Source organism: Hemitrygon akajei, chromosome 16, assembly GCF_048418815.1.
Source record: "Hemitrygon akajei chromosome 16, sHemAka1.3, whole genome shotgun sequence".
Classification (NCBI taxonomy): Eukaryota; Metazoa; Chordata; class Chondrichthyes; order Myliobatiformes; family Dasyatidae; genus Hemitrygon; species Hemitrygon akajei.
Window position 1 is genome coordinate 15,261,922 of NC_133139.1, and position 16,790 is coordinate 15,278,711.

Consider the following 16,790-nt stretch of genomic DNA (forward strand, 5'->3'; position numbering starts at 1 on the left):
AAGACATATCTCCACCCTTTCACCCAGTAGTGATTAAATTACTCTTGTATTATTCTGGACAGTTCTGCTTGTCACACTGCAGGAAGGATGGGCTAACAATAGAGTCATAGAACAAGTATAGAACACTACAGCACAGTACGGGCCCTTTGACCCAGGATGTTGTGCCGATCTTTTAACCTACTCTGAGATCAATCTAACTCTTCTCTGCTGAAGAGATTTGGCAGGATGTTTCCTGGAATGGGGGAGCTGTTAGAAGAAGAGATTAGATATGCTCTGTTTATTCTCACTGAACTATAGGAAGCTGAAGAGTGATATGAGGGGCATGGAAAAGATAGATACAATCATTCCATTGTTCCATTGTTTAAAAAGGGTTCTAGAAGTAAGCCTGGCAATTATAGACCTGTCAGTTTGACATCAGTGGTGGGTAAATTAATGGAAAGTATTCTTAGAGATAGTATTTATAATTATCTGGATAGACAGGATCTGATTAGGAGTAGCCAGCATGGATTTGTGCATGGAAGGTCATGTTTGACAAACATTATTGAATTTTTTGAAGTAGTTACGAGGAATGTTGACGAGGGTAAGGCAGTGGATGTAGTCTATATGGACTTCAGCAAGGCCTTTGACAAAGTTCCACATGGAAGGTTAGTTAAGAAGGTTCAGTCGTTAGGTATTAATGCTGGAGTAATAAAATGGATTCAACAGTGGCTAGATGGGAGATGCCAGAGAGTAGTGGTGGATAATTGTTTATCGGGATGGAGGCCGGTGACTAGCGGGGTGCCTCAGGGATCTGTTTTGGGCCCAATGTTGTTTGTAATATACATAAATGATCTGGATGATGGGGTGGTAAATTGGATTAGTAAGTATGCTGATGATACTAAGGTAGGAGGTGTTATGGATAATGAGGTGGGTTTTCAAAGCTTGCAGGGAGATTTATGCCGGTTAGAAGAATGGGCTGAACGTTGGCAGATGGAGTTTAATGCTGAGAAGTGTGAGGTTCTACATTTTGGCAGGAATAATCCAAATAGAACATACAGGGTAAATGGTAGGGCATTGAGGAATGCAGTGGAACAGAGAGATCTAGGAATAACAGTGCATAGTTCCCTGAAGGTGGAGTCTCATGTAGATAGGGTGGTGAAGAAGGCTTTTGGAACGCTGGCCTTTATAAATCAGAGCATTGAGTACAGAAGTTGGGATGTAATGTTAAAATTGTACAAGGCATTGGTAAGGCCAAATTTGAAATATTGTGTACAGTTCTGGTCACCGAATTATAGGAAAGATATCAATAAATTAGAGAGAGTGCAGAGACGATTTACTAGGATGTTACCTGGGTTTCAGCACTTAAGTTACAGAGAAAGGTTGAACAAGTTAGGTCTCTATTCATTGGAGCGTAGAAGGTTGAGGGGGGATTTGATCGAGGTATTTAAAATGTTGAGAGGGATAGATAGAGTTGACGTGAATAGGCTGTTTCCATTGAGAGTAGGGGAGATTCAAACGAGAGGACATGATTTGAGAGTTAGGGGGCAGAAGTTTAAGGGAAACACGAGGGGGTATTTCTTTACTCAGAGAGTGATAGCTGTGTGGAATGAGCTTCCTGTAGAAGTAGTAGGGGCCAGTTCAGTTGTGTCATTTAAGTTAAAATTGGATAGGTATATGGACAGGAAAGGAGTGGAGGGTTATGGGCTGAGTGCGGGTAGGTGGGACTAGGTGAGATTAAGAGTTCGGCACGGACTAGGAGGGCCGGAATGGCCTGTTTCCGTGCTGTGATTGTTATATGGTTAATCACTTCTACCCAGGGCAGGGAATGAGAAAGCACAACTTTGAGAGGTGAAATTGAAGGGCGATCTAAAGGGAAAGTGTACCACACAAAGCCTGGTGGAAGATCCGGAATTCAGTGTCAAAGGTTGTAAAGGTTTGGTTATTTGTCACATGTACATAGAAACACATTGTGGATTGCGTCCTTTGCATTAATGGCAAACACAGACTGAGGATGTGCTGGGAGCACCCTGCAAGTATCGCCATGCTTCTGGTGCCAACGTAGCCTGTCTACAACTTGCTAATCTGTACAACTTTGGAATGTGGGAAGAAATTGGAGCATCAGGGAAACTCATGCAGTCATGTGGAGAACATACAAACTCCTTACAGACAGCAGGAATTGAAATCCAATGCCTTGTAAAGCATTGTGCTAATTGCTATGCTGCTGTGCCACCGCCAGGTAGTGGAGGGAGATACAAATACAATATTGAAAAGGCATTTAAACAGAAACTTGGACAGGAAAGGCATAATGCAGGCAAGTGGGGTCAACTTAGACAGGCATCACCATAGGCCTGGCTGAGATGAGCTAAAAAGCCTCATTTCTGATAGAGGTGTACAAGATGATGAGAGGCATTGATCGTGTGGATAGTCAGAGGCTTTTTCCCAGGGCTGAAATGGTTGCCACAAGAGGACACAGGTTTAAGTTGCTGGGGTGTAAGTACAGAGGAGATGTCAGGGGTAAGTTTTTTACTCAGAGAGTGGTGAGTGCGTGGAATGGGCTGCCGGCAATGGTGGTGGAGGCGGATACAATAGGGTCTTTTAAGAGGCTTTTAGATAGGTACATGGAGCTTAGTAAAATAGAGGGCTATAGGTAAGCCTAGTTATTTCTAAGGTAAGGACATGTTCGGCACAGCTTTGTGGGCCGAAGGGCCTGTATTGTGCTGTAGGTTTTCAATGTTTCTGTGTTGCATGTTTCTATGAGTCTATAAGATGTTGTTAACAATCCACCACTTAGTTTCTGCATTCTGAAAATCTCGAACAATGTTAAAATAAGTAATATTCAGTTTTTATTAAAAATATATATATGTATGTATATTTGCATATAGTCCTTTCCAAATTGCCTCATTGCCATAGTGCTTGCCAATACAGCCAAATTCTTTTAGGAGTCCAAACATTTAGTTGGTCACTTACACATACTGTGATTTATAGGTTGCTGTAGAATTGGATTTTTTCTTACTTGAAAGGTGCAGTGGGTAAGTGTTCCCAGATTGTCTAGATACAACATCTTATGTGACAAATTTTACATTTTAAAATCCCTGAGGATGAGCTGGTAGTGAAGTAGTTTACTAAAATAAAAACACAAAGCAGGTCATGCAGCATCTGGAGAGAGGCAAACAAAGTTAATTTTTCATATCAATGCCGTCTTCAAAACTCCCTCCAAAGCATTGCAGTTGAATTCTCAGAGGTAATCAACAAAATAAATATAGGAAGAATGATCTTCAGGCAAAGGAGTCTAGAACAAAGGAGTTGCTGTCTCAAGATAAGAACTAGGCCACTTAGGACAAAAATTTCTTCAGTCAGAGAGTGACGATTCTTTGGAATAGTTTAAGACGGGTTCGCAACCTGGTGTGCGCAGACCCCTCAACTATCCCATCATTGCTATTTGAGATTTATTTTCAGATAAAGGTTGGGAATCCTCAAAGAGTACTGCAGAGGCTCAGTCATTGAATATATTCAAAAGCGAGATTGGTACATTTCTGGATATTAAAAGGCATATGGGGATAATAGATCAAGCAACTATGGATTGAGGGAGAAGTTCATCCATGATCTTACTGAATGACAGACCAGGCTCGAGGAGCTGATTGGCATATAACAAAAAAAACAGTTGCTGTTAGTAATTATGTGCTTCCATGTACTTTGGGTACTTTCAATGTAATTTTTTCCTTTGCCTTTAGGACTGGCTAACAGAAAGTGCCCGACTAATCGCACAATCAGGAAGCTCAGTAGAGTGGGTGACTCCACTTGGTTTGCCAATCGTACAACCATACCACAGGACCAGAACTACATTAGTAAGTACTACACTCAACATTATTATCTATCCGCCTAACTAAATCTTCTCATCATTTTAAACATCTAAGGTTATCCTGTCTATCCTAATCTTAAACTTTAACTGTTTTCACTTTTGTTTAGGAGTGAGTTCCTTTTTCATTGAACAGTACAGTATGTTCATAACATCTGTAAATCAGTTTAGAAGATTTCTTTGTTTAACCACAAGTATGGTAAATGGTATATTTTAAAGAATCTGTTCTTCCATAATCTGGAAAAATCCAGATTGCTATTTCAGTACTTTTTTGGCCATTGAGCCTCTTTTGCTATCTAATGAGATCGCTGCTAGTCAGTGACATAACTCCATTAACCTGTCTTGGGTTCACATCTTTTATTGTCAGAGGTTAACGGAAGTCTAGCATCGACAATTTAAAACTAGCAAGGAATCAGCATCAATTTTCATTGGTTCTAAGATTTTACTAGATTCTACTTGTAGAAGTGTTTACTCTTAAACTCCTAAAAGGCTTAGTTTTGAGACTTGGCTCTCAAATTCAGGACTGCTCAACCAATGAAGGCCTAATCTTCTATGAAATGCAGCCTCTTTATTTAGAACAAATTTCTCCATTTTGTCAGCAAACAAATCCATCAGATCACTTGACTACAGTTTACCGTTAACAGACCTACTTGATTGGATGATACCTTCCAAATGAACATCTATGTGATGCTGATAAATGGTTTCCCATGACTTCCCCACCACAAAAGTAAAGGTAACACAGAAGATGCCGGAGGAACTCAGTGGATCAGACAGCATCAATGAAATAGTTGATATTTTGGGTTGAGATATTATTTACTTATTTTCAGATATAGCGCGGAACAGGCCTTTGCAGGGCAACATGCTCCGTCACCCAGTAACCCACCTGTTTAACTCTAGCCTAATCACAGAACAACTTACAATGACCAATTAACCTACTAACCAGTATCTCTCTGGACTGTTTAAGGAAACAGGAGCACTGGAAGGAAAGCCACTTAGTCATAGGGAGATTGTATAAACTTCTTACAGATGTGTCAGAATTGAATTCCAAACTCTGAACTGAACTGTAGTAGTGTCACGCTAACCATTAGGCTACTGTGGTGCTTTATCTGGGCTGAATGTCTGAACCAACTCAGCTGTAGAGTCTCAAACCGAAGCACTGATTGTCTGTGGCAGCTGCAGTTACCAGCCGCACCATCAACCGGGCATATTAAAGTGTCCTGTAGCTGACCATGATAGCTCCTGTAGCTCCTGATAATCTGGCAAACAACTGAGCTGTTGCATTACACCAGCCTAAGTAGATGGGGCTGGATAATTGGATTGTGCCGTTCTGCTGCAGCCAGAGGGGTGTTCTCTGGAGCTGCTTCATTTATGCCTTATCTTTTTAAGGACAGAAATGTTTTCTCTCCCCAGCAATTTACAATGGACTAGCCAGCATTGGATATAAACCCGCAGTCAGGAGATGAGTGGTGTCTCTTGGTTTGAGGAGTATTTACTATGTTGTTGTAACCAAGTTCGGTTCTGTTTAGCGGATTCAAGTTTGGACTCCAGAACAGTTCTATTTGTAAACATTTTGGGTAAATAAAACCCCTATTTTTTTTCACTTTTACCTGCTCTCCCAGTTTTATGGTTACCCTGGTCCTTCACACTGTCCATTTCTCTCTACAGATGCTGCCTTTTGTGTCACCAAAGTGTGGTTATCTGGGCTGTAGTTTCCTGGTTCATATCTTTGTCCCTTCTTGACCCATGCTACAACGTAAACAGCATTTCAGTCTTCTGGTGGTATTCCTATAACCAACAAGAAGATTGTTGACCATTGTCATTGCATGACAACAAAGTATCTAACCAAAAAAGACAGGAGACTGCAGATGCTGGAATCGGGAGCACAAAAAAAATATGGAGTCAAAGGGATGGCCGATGCTTCGGACTGAGAATCTTAAGGTCTTGATTCTTGGTCTCGTCCCTAAACTTTGCCTTCACTTTGACCTTCTGAGTTTTTCCAGCAGTTTCTTTTTGATATCCAAAACCAGATACAATGTCCAGACAATGTCACTACATTTTAAGTGTAAATAGATATCAATATAGAGTACTGTGCAAAACTCTTAGGCACATATAAATATCTAAGGTGCCTAAGACTTTTGCACAGTACTGTATTTGTCAACATGGAGCAGAGAGCGAGTTTGTAAATCTGGCAGGAAACTGAGATGTTGGGAATGGTGAGGTTGGAGCACCATAGGTTGGGTGTGGGACAGATGGCAGAGAAGGAGCGCCAGAGGTGGTGGGATGGTGAGGGTGCAGACACGCCCAGCTCTGAGCCACCAGGCAAGGTCATTTGATTCCAAACAGTTGGCTTTTTAATCATAACACACCAACCATGATTTCCCTCTCCCTGCCGTCTTCTCACTCAGTCCATGATAGAGATCCATATTAGAATCGGGATCATCATCACTCACATACGTCATGAACTTTGATTTTTTTTTTGTGGATAAAACTACTACAGTATTGTGCAAAGGTCTTAGACTTACCAGATATAGATATATATATATATATAGATAGGTGTGTGTGTGTGTGTGTGTCTCTCTCTCTCTCTCTCTCAGACTTTTGCACAGTAATGTATATCAGTAATTTAATAGTGGTTGGAAAAAATGGTGGAAACCAATATCAACCAGAACTGAGAATGGACAGAGGTCCATATATTGGCAGAGAATCTTCATCTGATCTGGTTCAGACATTCTGTCCATATAGGATGCAATCATTGTCAGATACTGGCTTTGTTAATAGAGACATCAAGTTTAAAGCAACAAAAATTGGACTAAATCTTTATAAAACACTGGTCATCAACCACAACATTGTTTTCAATGCTGAGCATCTGACTTTAGGATGCTGAGACCTTCCATATTGAGAGAAACTAGAGTTGATCTGCATGGGACAGAGAAGACTGAGTTGACTTGATTCAGAATTTCAATCATCTTGATAGATTAGCCAAAAAAAAATTGCATGCAAGGGACAGATTTAAACAAGTACCCGGGGCAACACAAGAAAACATTTGTTTTAATAGTGAATTCTAGATTGTGCTGCCTGAAAAATGGTTGAAGCAGATATAATGGTACATTTCAAAAAATTAATTAAATATTTACCTGGGGAAAGTTACAGGTCAAAGGGGGAAGATCAGGGGAATGAACTATTTGGATTGCTCCAAGCTCTACAAGTACCAATTAAGATTTTATAATCTGACAAATTTACTTCCAAAAGTCTTACTTTCAAAGTTAAAATTATTTATGCAAGTTATTTGGTCATTTTTAAAGGCAACACGTTTCTGAGATACAGTTGATTGGTTTTGTTGAAATGTTTTTAACTGCCTTTAAGAATTACCAAACCATTCTGCTGAGTTAGGCAAGATGATTCTATTGCAAAAATTGATACATCTTTTGACTTTGCTATTTTTGTCCATACATTAATAAATCCATTTCAAGATCCTTATTTCTAAGATTGTTAATCAGATTTTGGATTATTTAATTTGACCTTTTGTCAGTTAACCCAATGCTTCTTTAGTTCAGCTCAGTGAAAGTATCCAATGAACCAAACAACTGGATAGCCCCAGATTCATTTTTGTGTAGAATTACCTTTAACTCAGTCAGACAGATCAAGGACTAGGGTATATAATTAGCCACATATCTTGCTTTAAGACGACGGTTCCCAACCTGGGATCCACAGACCCTTTGCTTAATGGTGTTGGTCTATGGCATAAAAATGTTGGGAACATTGCTTTAAGAAGATGAAAATGTACTAGTATATCCATCCCTAACTGTAATAGAAAGCATGTGGACAGATACAGATCTGACTTTAACTTTCACTTAGTACAATTATCTACTAATATATACAGCATACTCATATTCAGAAGGAAAACAATACCTCCTTTGAGTGAAGTACTCATTTTCCATGGAATCAGAAGATGAATACAAATAAAATAGGATGTTCCAGCCTATCGTGCCACTCAAAAGGAACAGCTAATACTTCTCCTTTCCCCAATCTTCCAGTTATGCCTTAAAGTGCCATGAGAGTTTTCAACACCCACCTTGGAGTTTGATGCACATTATTTAATGAAAAATGTTAATTGTTGATAGGGATTACTAATGCTCCAAAAGAGCAAATTTTATTGCAGCAGCATTATCTGAAGCTGAGATTTTTAAAACTATTTCAAAGAAGCCAAGTATATCTGTCTAAACTGCATCTTCTTCTTGAGATAAGTTAATAAATGTTGACTGGATTTCAAGAAAGCTGTAGTTGGGTCCTCAAGGGCGTGTTCTGGTAACAGAGTGGGAATGCAGTCACCAGTCCAGCTTTCATAACACTGGAGATGAGATGATTAATCAATATGTGTGCATTAGCATATTCATTGTACTGGAATCATGAGATAGTCCCTCCAATGTTTCTATAAACCTCATTCTGGAAATATGCACTGTGATCAAATATGCAAAGTAAAAATAAATGTTTTTACAGGTACTTATTGATAAATGTAAGGTTTTGTAGCATCTTATTTCCAGTAAGGAAATTAAGTAAACTATACAAACATATGAATTGGGAGGAGGGGCAGACTGATCCAGTTGTTATATCAACCCCACGTATTAAACTTTCATCTCCATATTTCTTAAAGTACCAATCAACCTCTGCCTTAGAAATATTAAAATCTTCTGCTTTAAGAGTATTCCAAAGACACATGACCTGAGAGAGAGAGAGAGAGAGAGAGAAATGCCTCATTTCTGTCTTAAATAGATAACTTGCTTGTTTAAAACCCTAGTTTGAGATTCCCCTGCAAAGACACATCCTCTTTAGAGAGGCTTTGAGCAGCAGATATTGCTCAACACCAAAAATTAATTCACTCCAAAACACCCCAGCCATGACTTCTCTCTTTAGTTGGCAGTTTTATGGAATGTCCTCTCAAGGAACAGCTTATTATCAATTTGGAAATTGATGTCTTATTTTCTTTGATATTATGATCACTTTTTTACCTCATCATAATTTCTATTGCAAAACTTAGATTAATTCTTTCCCCATCATGAGACCCTTCAAATTTAGGTGTAATATCACTCAGTCATCCCTCCACCATGCTGTGTCAAATCATAGTGGCCTGTGCAAATTAGAAAAGCAGATTATGACTTTTGTGTTTAATTTATTATGCAGCAAAATTGTAAATCAGACCTAGGATTATTTTTAGGTGGGATAGTCAAGTTATTGACCTTTAGCATTTCACTTCTAATCTTATTGCCCATGGGCCACTTTGGTGACATTTATACCTTTCTCATTTTTTTAAGCGATAATAAACAGATTGATTTGTTTTATGGATTTTGCCCTCAGTGTGTAACACTGGAGCTGAGATTTGTGCACTGACAGTCTCACTTGTTATAGATTAAGAACACTTGGAGGGTTGGTGTTGGGGGGCAGACTGTATTACATTAGTGTTTAACTTCCATATGATAAAAATTTAACCTAAAGTGTAGTCCAATATATTGGGTTGTACATGATGGACTTTTGCCAGAGTGTTGCCCCTAGTTACTGAACAGAGCAACAAAATTTCAGCTTTGCATCGTGGAATTTAATGTAATCAGTGTGATATTTTGACATTGCTGTCAGAATTTGATACAGCATCAACCAATGACCTATTTTAAATCAAAATCTTTTATTTATGTTTGAAATTCAAGAACATCTATTTCAAGAAAAGGAAATGCTTATAAATATCCTCTCGAAGGTGACTCGTGCTAAGTGGAATAGATTGCAATAAATGAATAAAAACATCCAAACAACAACTATTTCTTAAATATAACAATAAATCATTTGTTATCTGATTAAAACATGGGCAATCAAAAGTACAGTGCTGTGCAAAAGTCTTGGGCACATATCTAGGGAGCCTAAGATTTTTGCACGATACCGCTGCCACAAAAAACAAATTTCATGATTATTGAATGATGATAAACCTGATTCTGATATGGGTCTCTATTATTTACAGACTGGGAAATGGGGCAGGGCGAGGAGAATCGTGGTTGGGGAAAAAGGGAAGGGAGAGGGGAGGGAACGGGAAGTACCAGAGAGACATTCTATAATAATCAATAAAGCAATTGTTTGGAATCAAATGACTTTGCTTGGTGTCTTAGAGCTGGGTGTGCCTACTCCTATACCACCCCACCCACCACCTCAGCACTCCTGTCACCTGTCCCGTACCCCTCCTGTCGCACTCCACCTTTGCTATTCCCAACATTCTTTCCTCCCAGCAGAATTACAACCTTGCTCTCCGCTCCACATTGACAAATAGAGTACAGTACAAATGTCTTAGGCGCTCTAAGGCTGCTGCACATTACTGTAAATATTGTTGTAACTAAGGATGATTGAATGTTTCCTTACAAGATTATTTAGCTTTCAGTTTTGCCCCCTTTTCCTTTATTCCACTCCTCCATCCCTACACTTTCTTTGGAAGCCACTGACTTGTTTGGGTGCTGTTCTCTCAAATTCCCCATTCTTCAGGTATAAAACTAGTTTGTGTTGCTGAGCTGTTTGTAAATAAAAGAATATTGCATTTGTTTGCACTCCCTAGTTTCAGCTGATACATGCAAATATTTTGTTTTAACTCCCAGCAATGCTTCTTGAATGAGTGTCACAACAGTTTCTTAGGAAGAGTTCAGCATCTAAGCACATCTTCATTTCTAGAAGGCTTTGATCAAAACTGAATGAAATATAGACTAATTTTTCAAACTTAATGATTTTTCCTCAAAAATAGAGATTTACAGCTTGGGTTCTATTGGGTTTATTAGTTTACAGCTCAATTTTAGTACAGTTTTAAAGTAGTATTTTAAATACAATATAATGGAATACATAAACTGTAGTTTCAATTTTCTAGATTTTGGAATTGTATTCTTTAATTTCTAAAAATATTGAATTACATTTTACAGCTCAAAAGCAGCCTTCAGAACTTAAAGATGCAGATAAGTCATGATGCAACTCAGTAAGTGTTTCACTTTTTTTCTACTGAAGACCTTTAGTTATAGAAATTGAAGGTTTAATTGTATCTGCATTTAAATTTAAATGTAAGACAGTATACTTATGCTCCCATCATGTAGATTCAAAGGTTAATGCTCAAAGTAGTTACTGAACACAAGTTTAAAAAAGCATTGTACACAGCAGATGTCAGGGCATGTGTTCTGGCACTTCTGTGCTCATCCAGGAATTTTTCAAACATGTGGGAGTTTCTGCTTCCATCATATTCTTTCAAGCAGGCAGCTTGAAATGCTTATCATTCTTGGGTAGTGAAAAAGAAAATCTCATCTTCCTTCCTATCCAGAAATTACCTCAATTTTATTTCACAAAATAATTTACCTCTGTTTGGAGAAGTTGGTATTCCCTTTTAATCTTGTTTAAGCCTTGATATTTTCATGTACTTTTCCTCTCATCTTCTTTTATTCCAAAAGAAGCGACCTGATCAGAGTTTCACCTCATAATTGAAGCTGTCCATCCCCAGAATTCTCATTGTCACAGAGAGCAGCAGCATGGAAAAGTTCCTCCAGCCCACCAAGTTTGCGCCACCCATCAACCCATTTACATTAATCCCATAGTTTGTTCTCCCCGCAATCTAACCTCTGAGATTTCACCACCTACCTACATACCAGGAGCAACTTACCGTAACCAATGAACCTACCAACCTGCAGGACTTTGGGGTAAGTGGGAGGAAACATAAGCACCTAGAGGTAACCTACACACTCATGGAGAGATCATGAAAACTCCCACAGTCAGCATCTGAGATCAGGATTGAATCTGTACATCTGGTACCGGGTGGTTTTCTGCAGCTTTCACAATATTGCTATATTGTGCTAGTTGTATGCATCTCTCTAGCTATAGCGCAATTTCTCAGATAAGCTCAAGTATAATTTTACTCTCCTTATATTCTGTGTCTCACTTAAAGCCATGTGTCCTAAATGACTTTGAAATCACCTTATTGGCTTGCCCAACTAATTTCATTGATCTGTGGATATTCGTATCAAGATCCCTTTGTTACACTATCCTTCTGGTATCCTCCCAATTACTGTGTATTCCCTTGCCTTATTTGCTAAATGCATCATCTTACACTTTGTGATTGAAGATTTGGTACTCTTTGCCCCTATCTGGTCAGTTCACTCTTAAAGCTGCATGCTTAATTTAACACATTGTTGCAACATTCAATACTTGAATATACATGATGGTAAATTAAAATATTAGTATATTTATCTATTTTCTGGTTAAAGATTGTTAGATAATGAAACACCTATCTGATATGCTGGGCATTTCAATATTTTGCAACCCTACATATCAAAAGAGGGAAATTTAATGTTCCTTCAGAATTAATAATTCACTTTGCTAGTGAATGGCTGACAATATGGTATTTCTAACACTTTGCCTGTATTATTACAAAGCACCTAAACATAAGTTTTGTTCATTATTCGTATATAAACATTTGAAGGGCCAATAGTTACGTGACACTTTGACTTTCAGTACAAGCATTTGATTCCTGACAAAGACCTAATTAGTTAACTCTACTAGATGTTTATTGTTAATTGCTGTATTGATAATTTAGGCACAGCACTCACTTCTACCCTTAAAGTGTCTTGGTGTTTGCATCTTATTTTGAGAGACTTTGATAAACCCTGATTGTGCAAATCTCTGAAATCCTCCATGATTTGTAAATTGAGCAAATGCATAACATCTGGAAATATTTGACTTGATGCAATGAGTAAAGTATTGATTCATCTCCTCCAATTTGTGTTTCATTCTTCTCATGTAGAGCTCAATAAAATCACTTCCAGCTGAAGCCTAGTTTGGAAAGTGTCAGTTATTAATGCTTATAACATTCTTGTAACCTATGCAGGATTGAATATATGGATGTGCATTGCATGTGAATACACTCCAATTAGGAAGTTTTCAAGTGTCAATTCTTGGGCTGGAAAAGAATAAGACAAAAATAATGTTTTTTGTTCCAAAGCTATTTTCTGTCTATGAAATTCTGAGTGTAGCTCCTGTTGATGATCAAGCAATCCTAGATTATTAAAAGTAAAATTGTATCTTTCTACCACCATAGCACCTCTATCTGATTGCCATTTTCATTTCCAAGTTGAATCTTCAACAGAATCTACTTTTTAAATAAAGGCACTGGCATTATGATAATCGTGAATAAATTTATTAAACTTACTGTGTTATCACTCTAGTTAGCAAGTATGCTGAATTATCAAAAGAAATTCAAAGATTTTCTGTATTCACCTATAATTTTGACTTCTGTCTTATTTTACTTACTGCCACTGGCAATCTCCTGCAATTCTTCCCACACACCTTTCCCAGTCCTAATGAAAGAAGAGAACTGCAAATTTTAGTCAACATTTTTATCTATTAAAAATCAAATTAATGTTTATTAGTAGGAAATTATTTATGTATGCTGTCTGTAAATAACTGAAGTAAAAGCTTTTTGATGTGCCCCTACAGCACAATACAGCCACTAATTGAATATAAATTTGAAATGTCAGTACAAGCCTATGGGGCTGTAATGTTCAACTGAAAAATTCACAGCAATGTACTTAACTTCATTTTACTTAAGCCTGCCAGTGACGTTCATGGTCTTCTATCTCTTGCAAGTTACTGGTATGGTATTTGACTAGAAGTTTGACATCCGCACTCACCCCATTTGCATTACAGTTTATCATTGTTGCAAAGCTCATTTGTGAAGAGATCCAACCCAACCCCTAGCTAAAGCAGTGTGAGATTGCCTCCTGCTGGTAGTGCATTTTCTTTGTTTCACTCCATTCTCAGTGTGCAGCCAATTCTGAATCAGTTGCACTTGCACCATGTCCATTGCATTGTTGAGGAGTAGAACAACTTCATATCAATACTGCTAAGTGCACTCTTAAAACCTACCAAGAATGCCTTGAGCTACTCGGCACTGGATCAGAAGATCAGAAAAGAAGCCAAGAAGACCAGATGCCTGAAATAATTCCTTTTATGTAAATTGAGTATGATTGTTTCCCTCACAGATCTGGCCTTCAGTTCACCTAGGTTTTAGGTATTTGCTGTACTCCAGTACAGTCATAAGTCTTCACCTCAAATATTAGTGACTAACTAATGTTGCAATCACAAACAAGTGAAAATCTGCAGATGCTGGAAATCCAAAGCAACACGCACAAAATGCTGGAGGAGCTCAGCGGGCCTCTCAGCATCTATGGAAAAGAGTATAGTCAACGTTTTGGGCCAAGACCCTTCATGAGTCCTGATGAAAGATCCGAGCCCAAGCGCCAACAGTTTACTCTTTTCCATGGATGTCCCCTGGCCTGCTGAGTTCCTCCAGCATTTTGTGTGTGTTGCATCTGCAATCCAGCATCTGCAGATTTTCTCATGTTTGTGACTTAATTTTGTGAAGTGTTTTCTGCTTGGCTGTAACATGAAATGTGAAAGTAGCAATGTTGATTTGATTTGTAGCTGCCATTTGATTTAGTGCAATTTCCCAAGCTGGACTTTGATGGTTTCATATAAATGCAGTGGTTTGCCTTAAAATCTAGGCAGAGAAAAGGAATGTTAATATGAGTTATTCAGTGCCTTAGTCCATGGTTAGCATTGAAGATGTTATCATTGTTAATGGTTAAAATTGTCATCCTGTCAACTAAAATAGTACCAGTGTGAATTCCAAAATGATTAATTGTTTACTATAGAGGGTGATTTATTTTCAATTATAAAAATATGCACTGGTTTGCACCAAAATCTTTGCCTTCATAGTGTACTCATTTATTTCAATCTCAACTGGAGTATATTGTCCTCTGTATTAGCTCTAGTTTCTGCTGCATTTCTTCACATTGTTATGATTTCATTTCAGTCCTTTGATCTTCTGTGTCCCCGGCCTGTGCTTCTGTTTTTGATTACTATGAATCACTGCACTGGGGTCCCCTGTGGGTTGTAACATTTCCTGTCTTGCATCCTCTTTCATTTAGATAAGAGTAACTAAAAATACCTGTTTCATTCCACATGAATATACATTGGTCAGGTTTATTATTTGTGGTGGGAATTTAATTTTTTTTAAATATCTGTGGTTAACATACATTTCTGCAAACCCAGTTGATTACATGGTAACATTTTTATCTCTAAATTAAATCGTACTAAGCTGAAGATGGTGTTGTAATTAATAATGTTCTTTGATAAGATGATTGTATTCTTCAACGGAGCCCAAGCAGTTTCCCTCTAGTGTTGGTCCAAGTGAGTTGGAGAATGGACAGTCTTAGGATTCACAATCCTTTATCATGGCTTATTTAGAATGACTAAATCTAACTATATTTTTATTGTTAGATACAGAATTTTGAAGTTTAGCAAGCTTTGAAAATTTCATTATGCTGTGAAAAATCTTCACAAGCCTTTCATCTTTATCCCTCAGCATTTGTAAAGAAGGTGGTGCACGCAACAAGATGATATCCAAAAGCTTGCCAGTGTCTTATCAGTGCAAAGAGGATGATGAATTTGGCCCAAGTTTTACCACATAGATGGTGCATCTGGAGCAGGGAATCCAACCTTGTTTATGCCATGGACTCCTACCATTAACTGAGGGGTCTGTGGATTTCAAGTTGGGAACCCCTGATCTAGAGATTGGCAGCACTTTGCTGGGATGTTAGTGTTTGACAGCAGATAGATAACTTGTGGCCTCCTCTCATTTTGGAGGTGTTTTGTTCCTACAGGCATGGAATATGATTGGTTCAATGTTTATTATTGTCACATACTGAGATACAGTGAACTTGCATACCATTCATGCAGATCAGTTTTATATAACAGTGCATTGTGGTAGCACAAGGCAAAATAATGCAGAATAAAGTGTGACAGAGGAAATGAACTGCAGGCAGACAATAAGGTGCAATGTCATAATGAGGTAGATTGAGGTCAAGAATCCATTTACACACTAGGAGGCCCCTTAGCACACTCAACTAGTGAAATGTTTTCATCATTAAAAATATTTATGCATTTACACTACCATACTTATTTCTTGGGTCATCTTTTTGTGACATCTATTTATGAAAATAAGCTCAAGGCATATGGGAAAGCTATAAATGTACCTTTTCATGTACAATGAATAGATTTAAGATTGGCATTGAATTCTATTGATTATGATGTCTGGTAATATGTGTAATTAGCAAACTTTATTGCTGCTAAGAATTGATTCAAATGCATGTTCTAACATCAAATGGATCACAGTCTAAAATAAATTCTGACCATATAGTTTTGATGTTTGCTACAGGCAACCTGACACAGTCAAGCAGAAGAATGCTTTTCCACCGAACTTCATTCATTCTCTTGATTCAACTCATATGATGTTAACAGCACTCTATTGCTACAGGTAAGGTATTGACTGACAACCTTACTCAGCTGAAATGTTTGAACTCATTTCTGTAAGCTCATTTTAAAACACTGATACTTATGAATCCTTAAGTTATTAAATTCACTTACAAATTTTACATTTTTCATTCTTCTAATAACTATATTTTGCTGCAGTAAGATAAGCAAACTTTACCCTGTACAAAAATCAATACAGACTTATTCAGTCATGTGGGTTCCTTCAGAAGTTATACATACATAGTGTAGAAGTATTATTTTTTTTGTAAAATTAAAATTGATGACTTCATGCTCCAAGGAGCTTTATACAGGTTTCAGCCAACAAACAAAAATGTAGTGACTTGTTATCAGTCATGGTTTGCAGAAGGTGGTTTTTTGCCTTTTATTTTTGCTGACAGAAGTTTGTTTATTCAAATCTATACTGATGAGTTGGTTCCTTAAGGTTGTTATAGCCCCGGGTGATAGTGGGGGTGGCCCCTCCCACTACCTTGCAAATGCTCCTAAGGATGTGAGTCTCAAATAGCCTCTGACAACAAAGTCTAGCTCCTGACCTTCGCGTTGACTTACCTACTAAACCCGGCAGAAC

At 38.0% G+C, this 16,790-nt stretch overlaps 1 protein-coding gene across 1 annotated transcript in view; it reads left to right on the forward strand.

Annotated features, from left to right (window-relative positions):
* Positions 1–16,790, forward strand: part of polrmt (polymerase (RNA) mitochondrial (DNA directed)) — a 78,326-nt gene that overhangs the window by 56,934 nt on the left and 4,602 nt on the right. Inside the window, exons 15-17 of the mRNA XM_073068284.1 lie at positions 3,711–3,824; positions 10,774–10,826; positions 16,110–16,208. Of these exons, the coding sequence (XP_072924385.1) occupies positions 3,711–3,824; positions 10,774–10,826; positions 16,110–16,208 (266 nt within the window). The remainder of the gene's footprint in view (positions 1–3,710; positions 3,825–10,773; positions 10,827–16,109; positions 16,209–16,790) is intronic.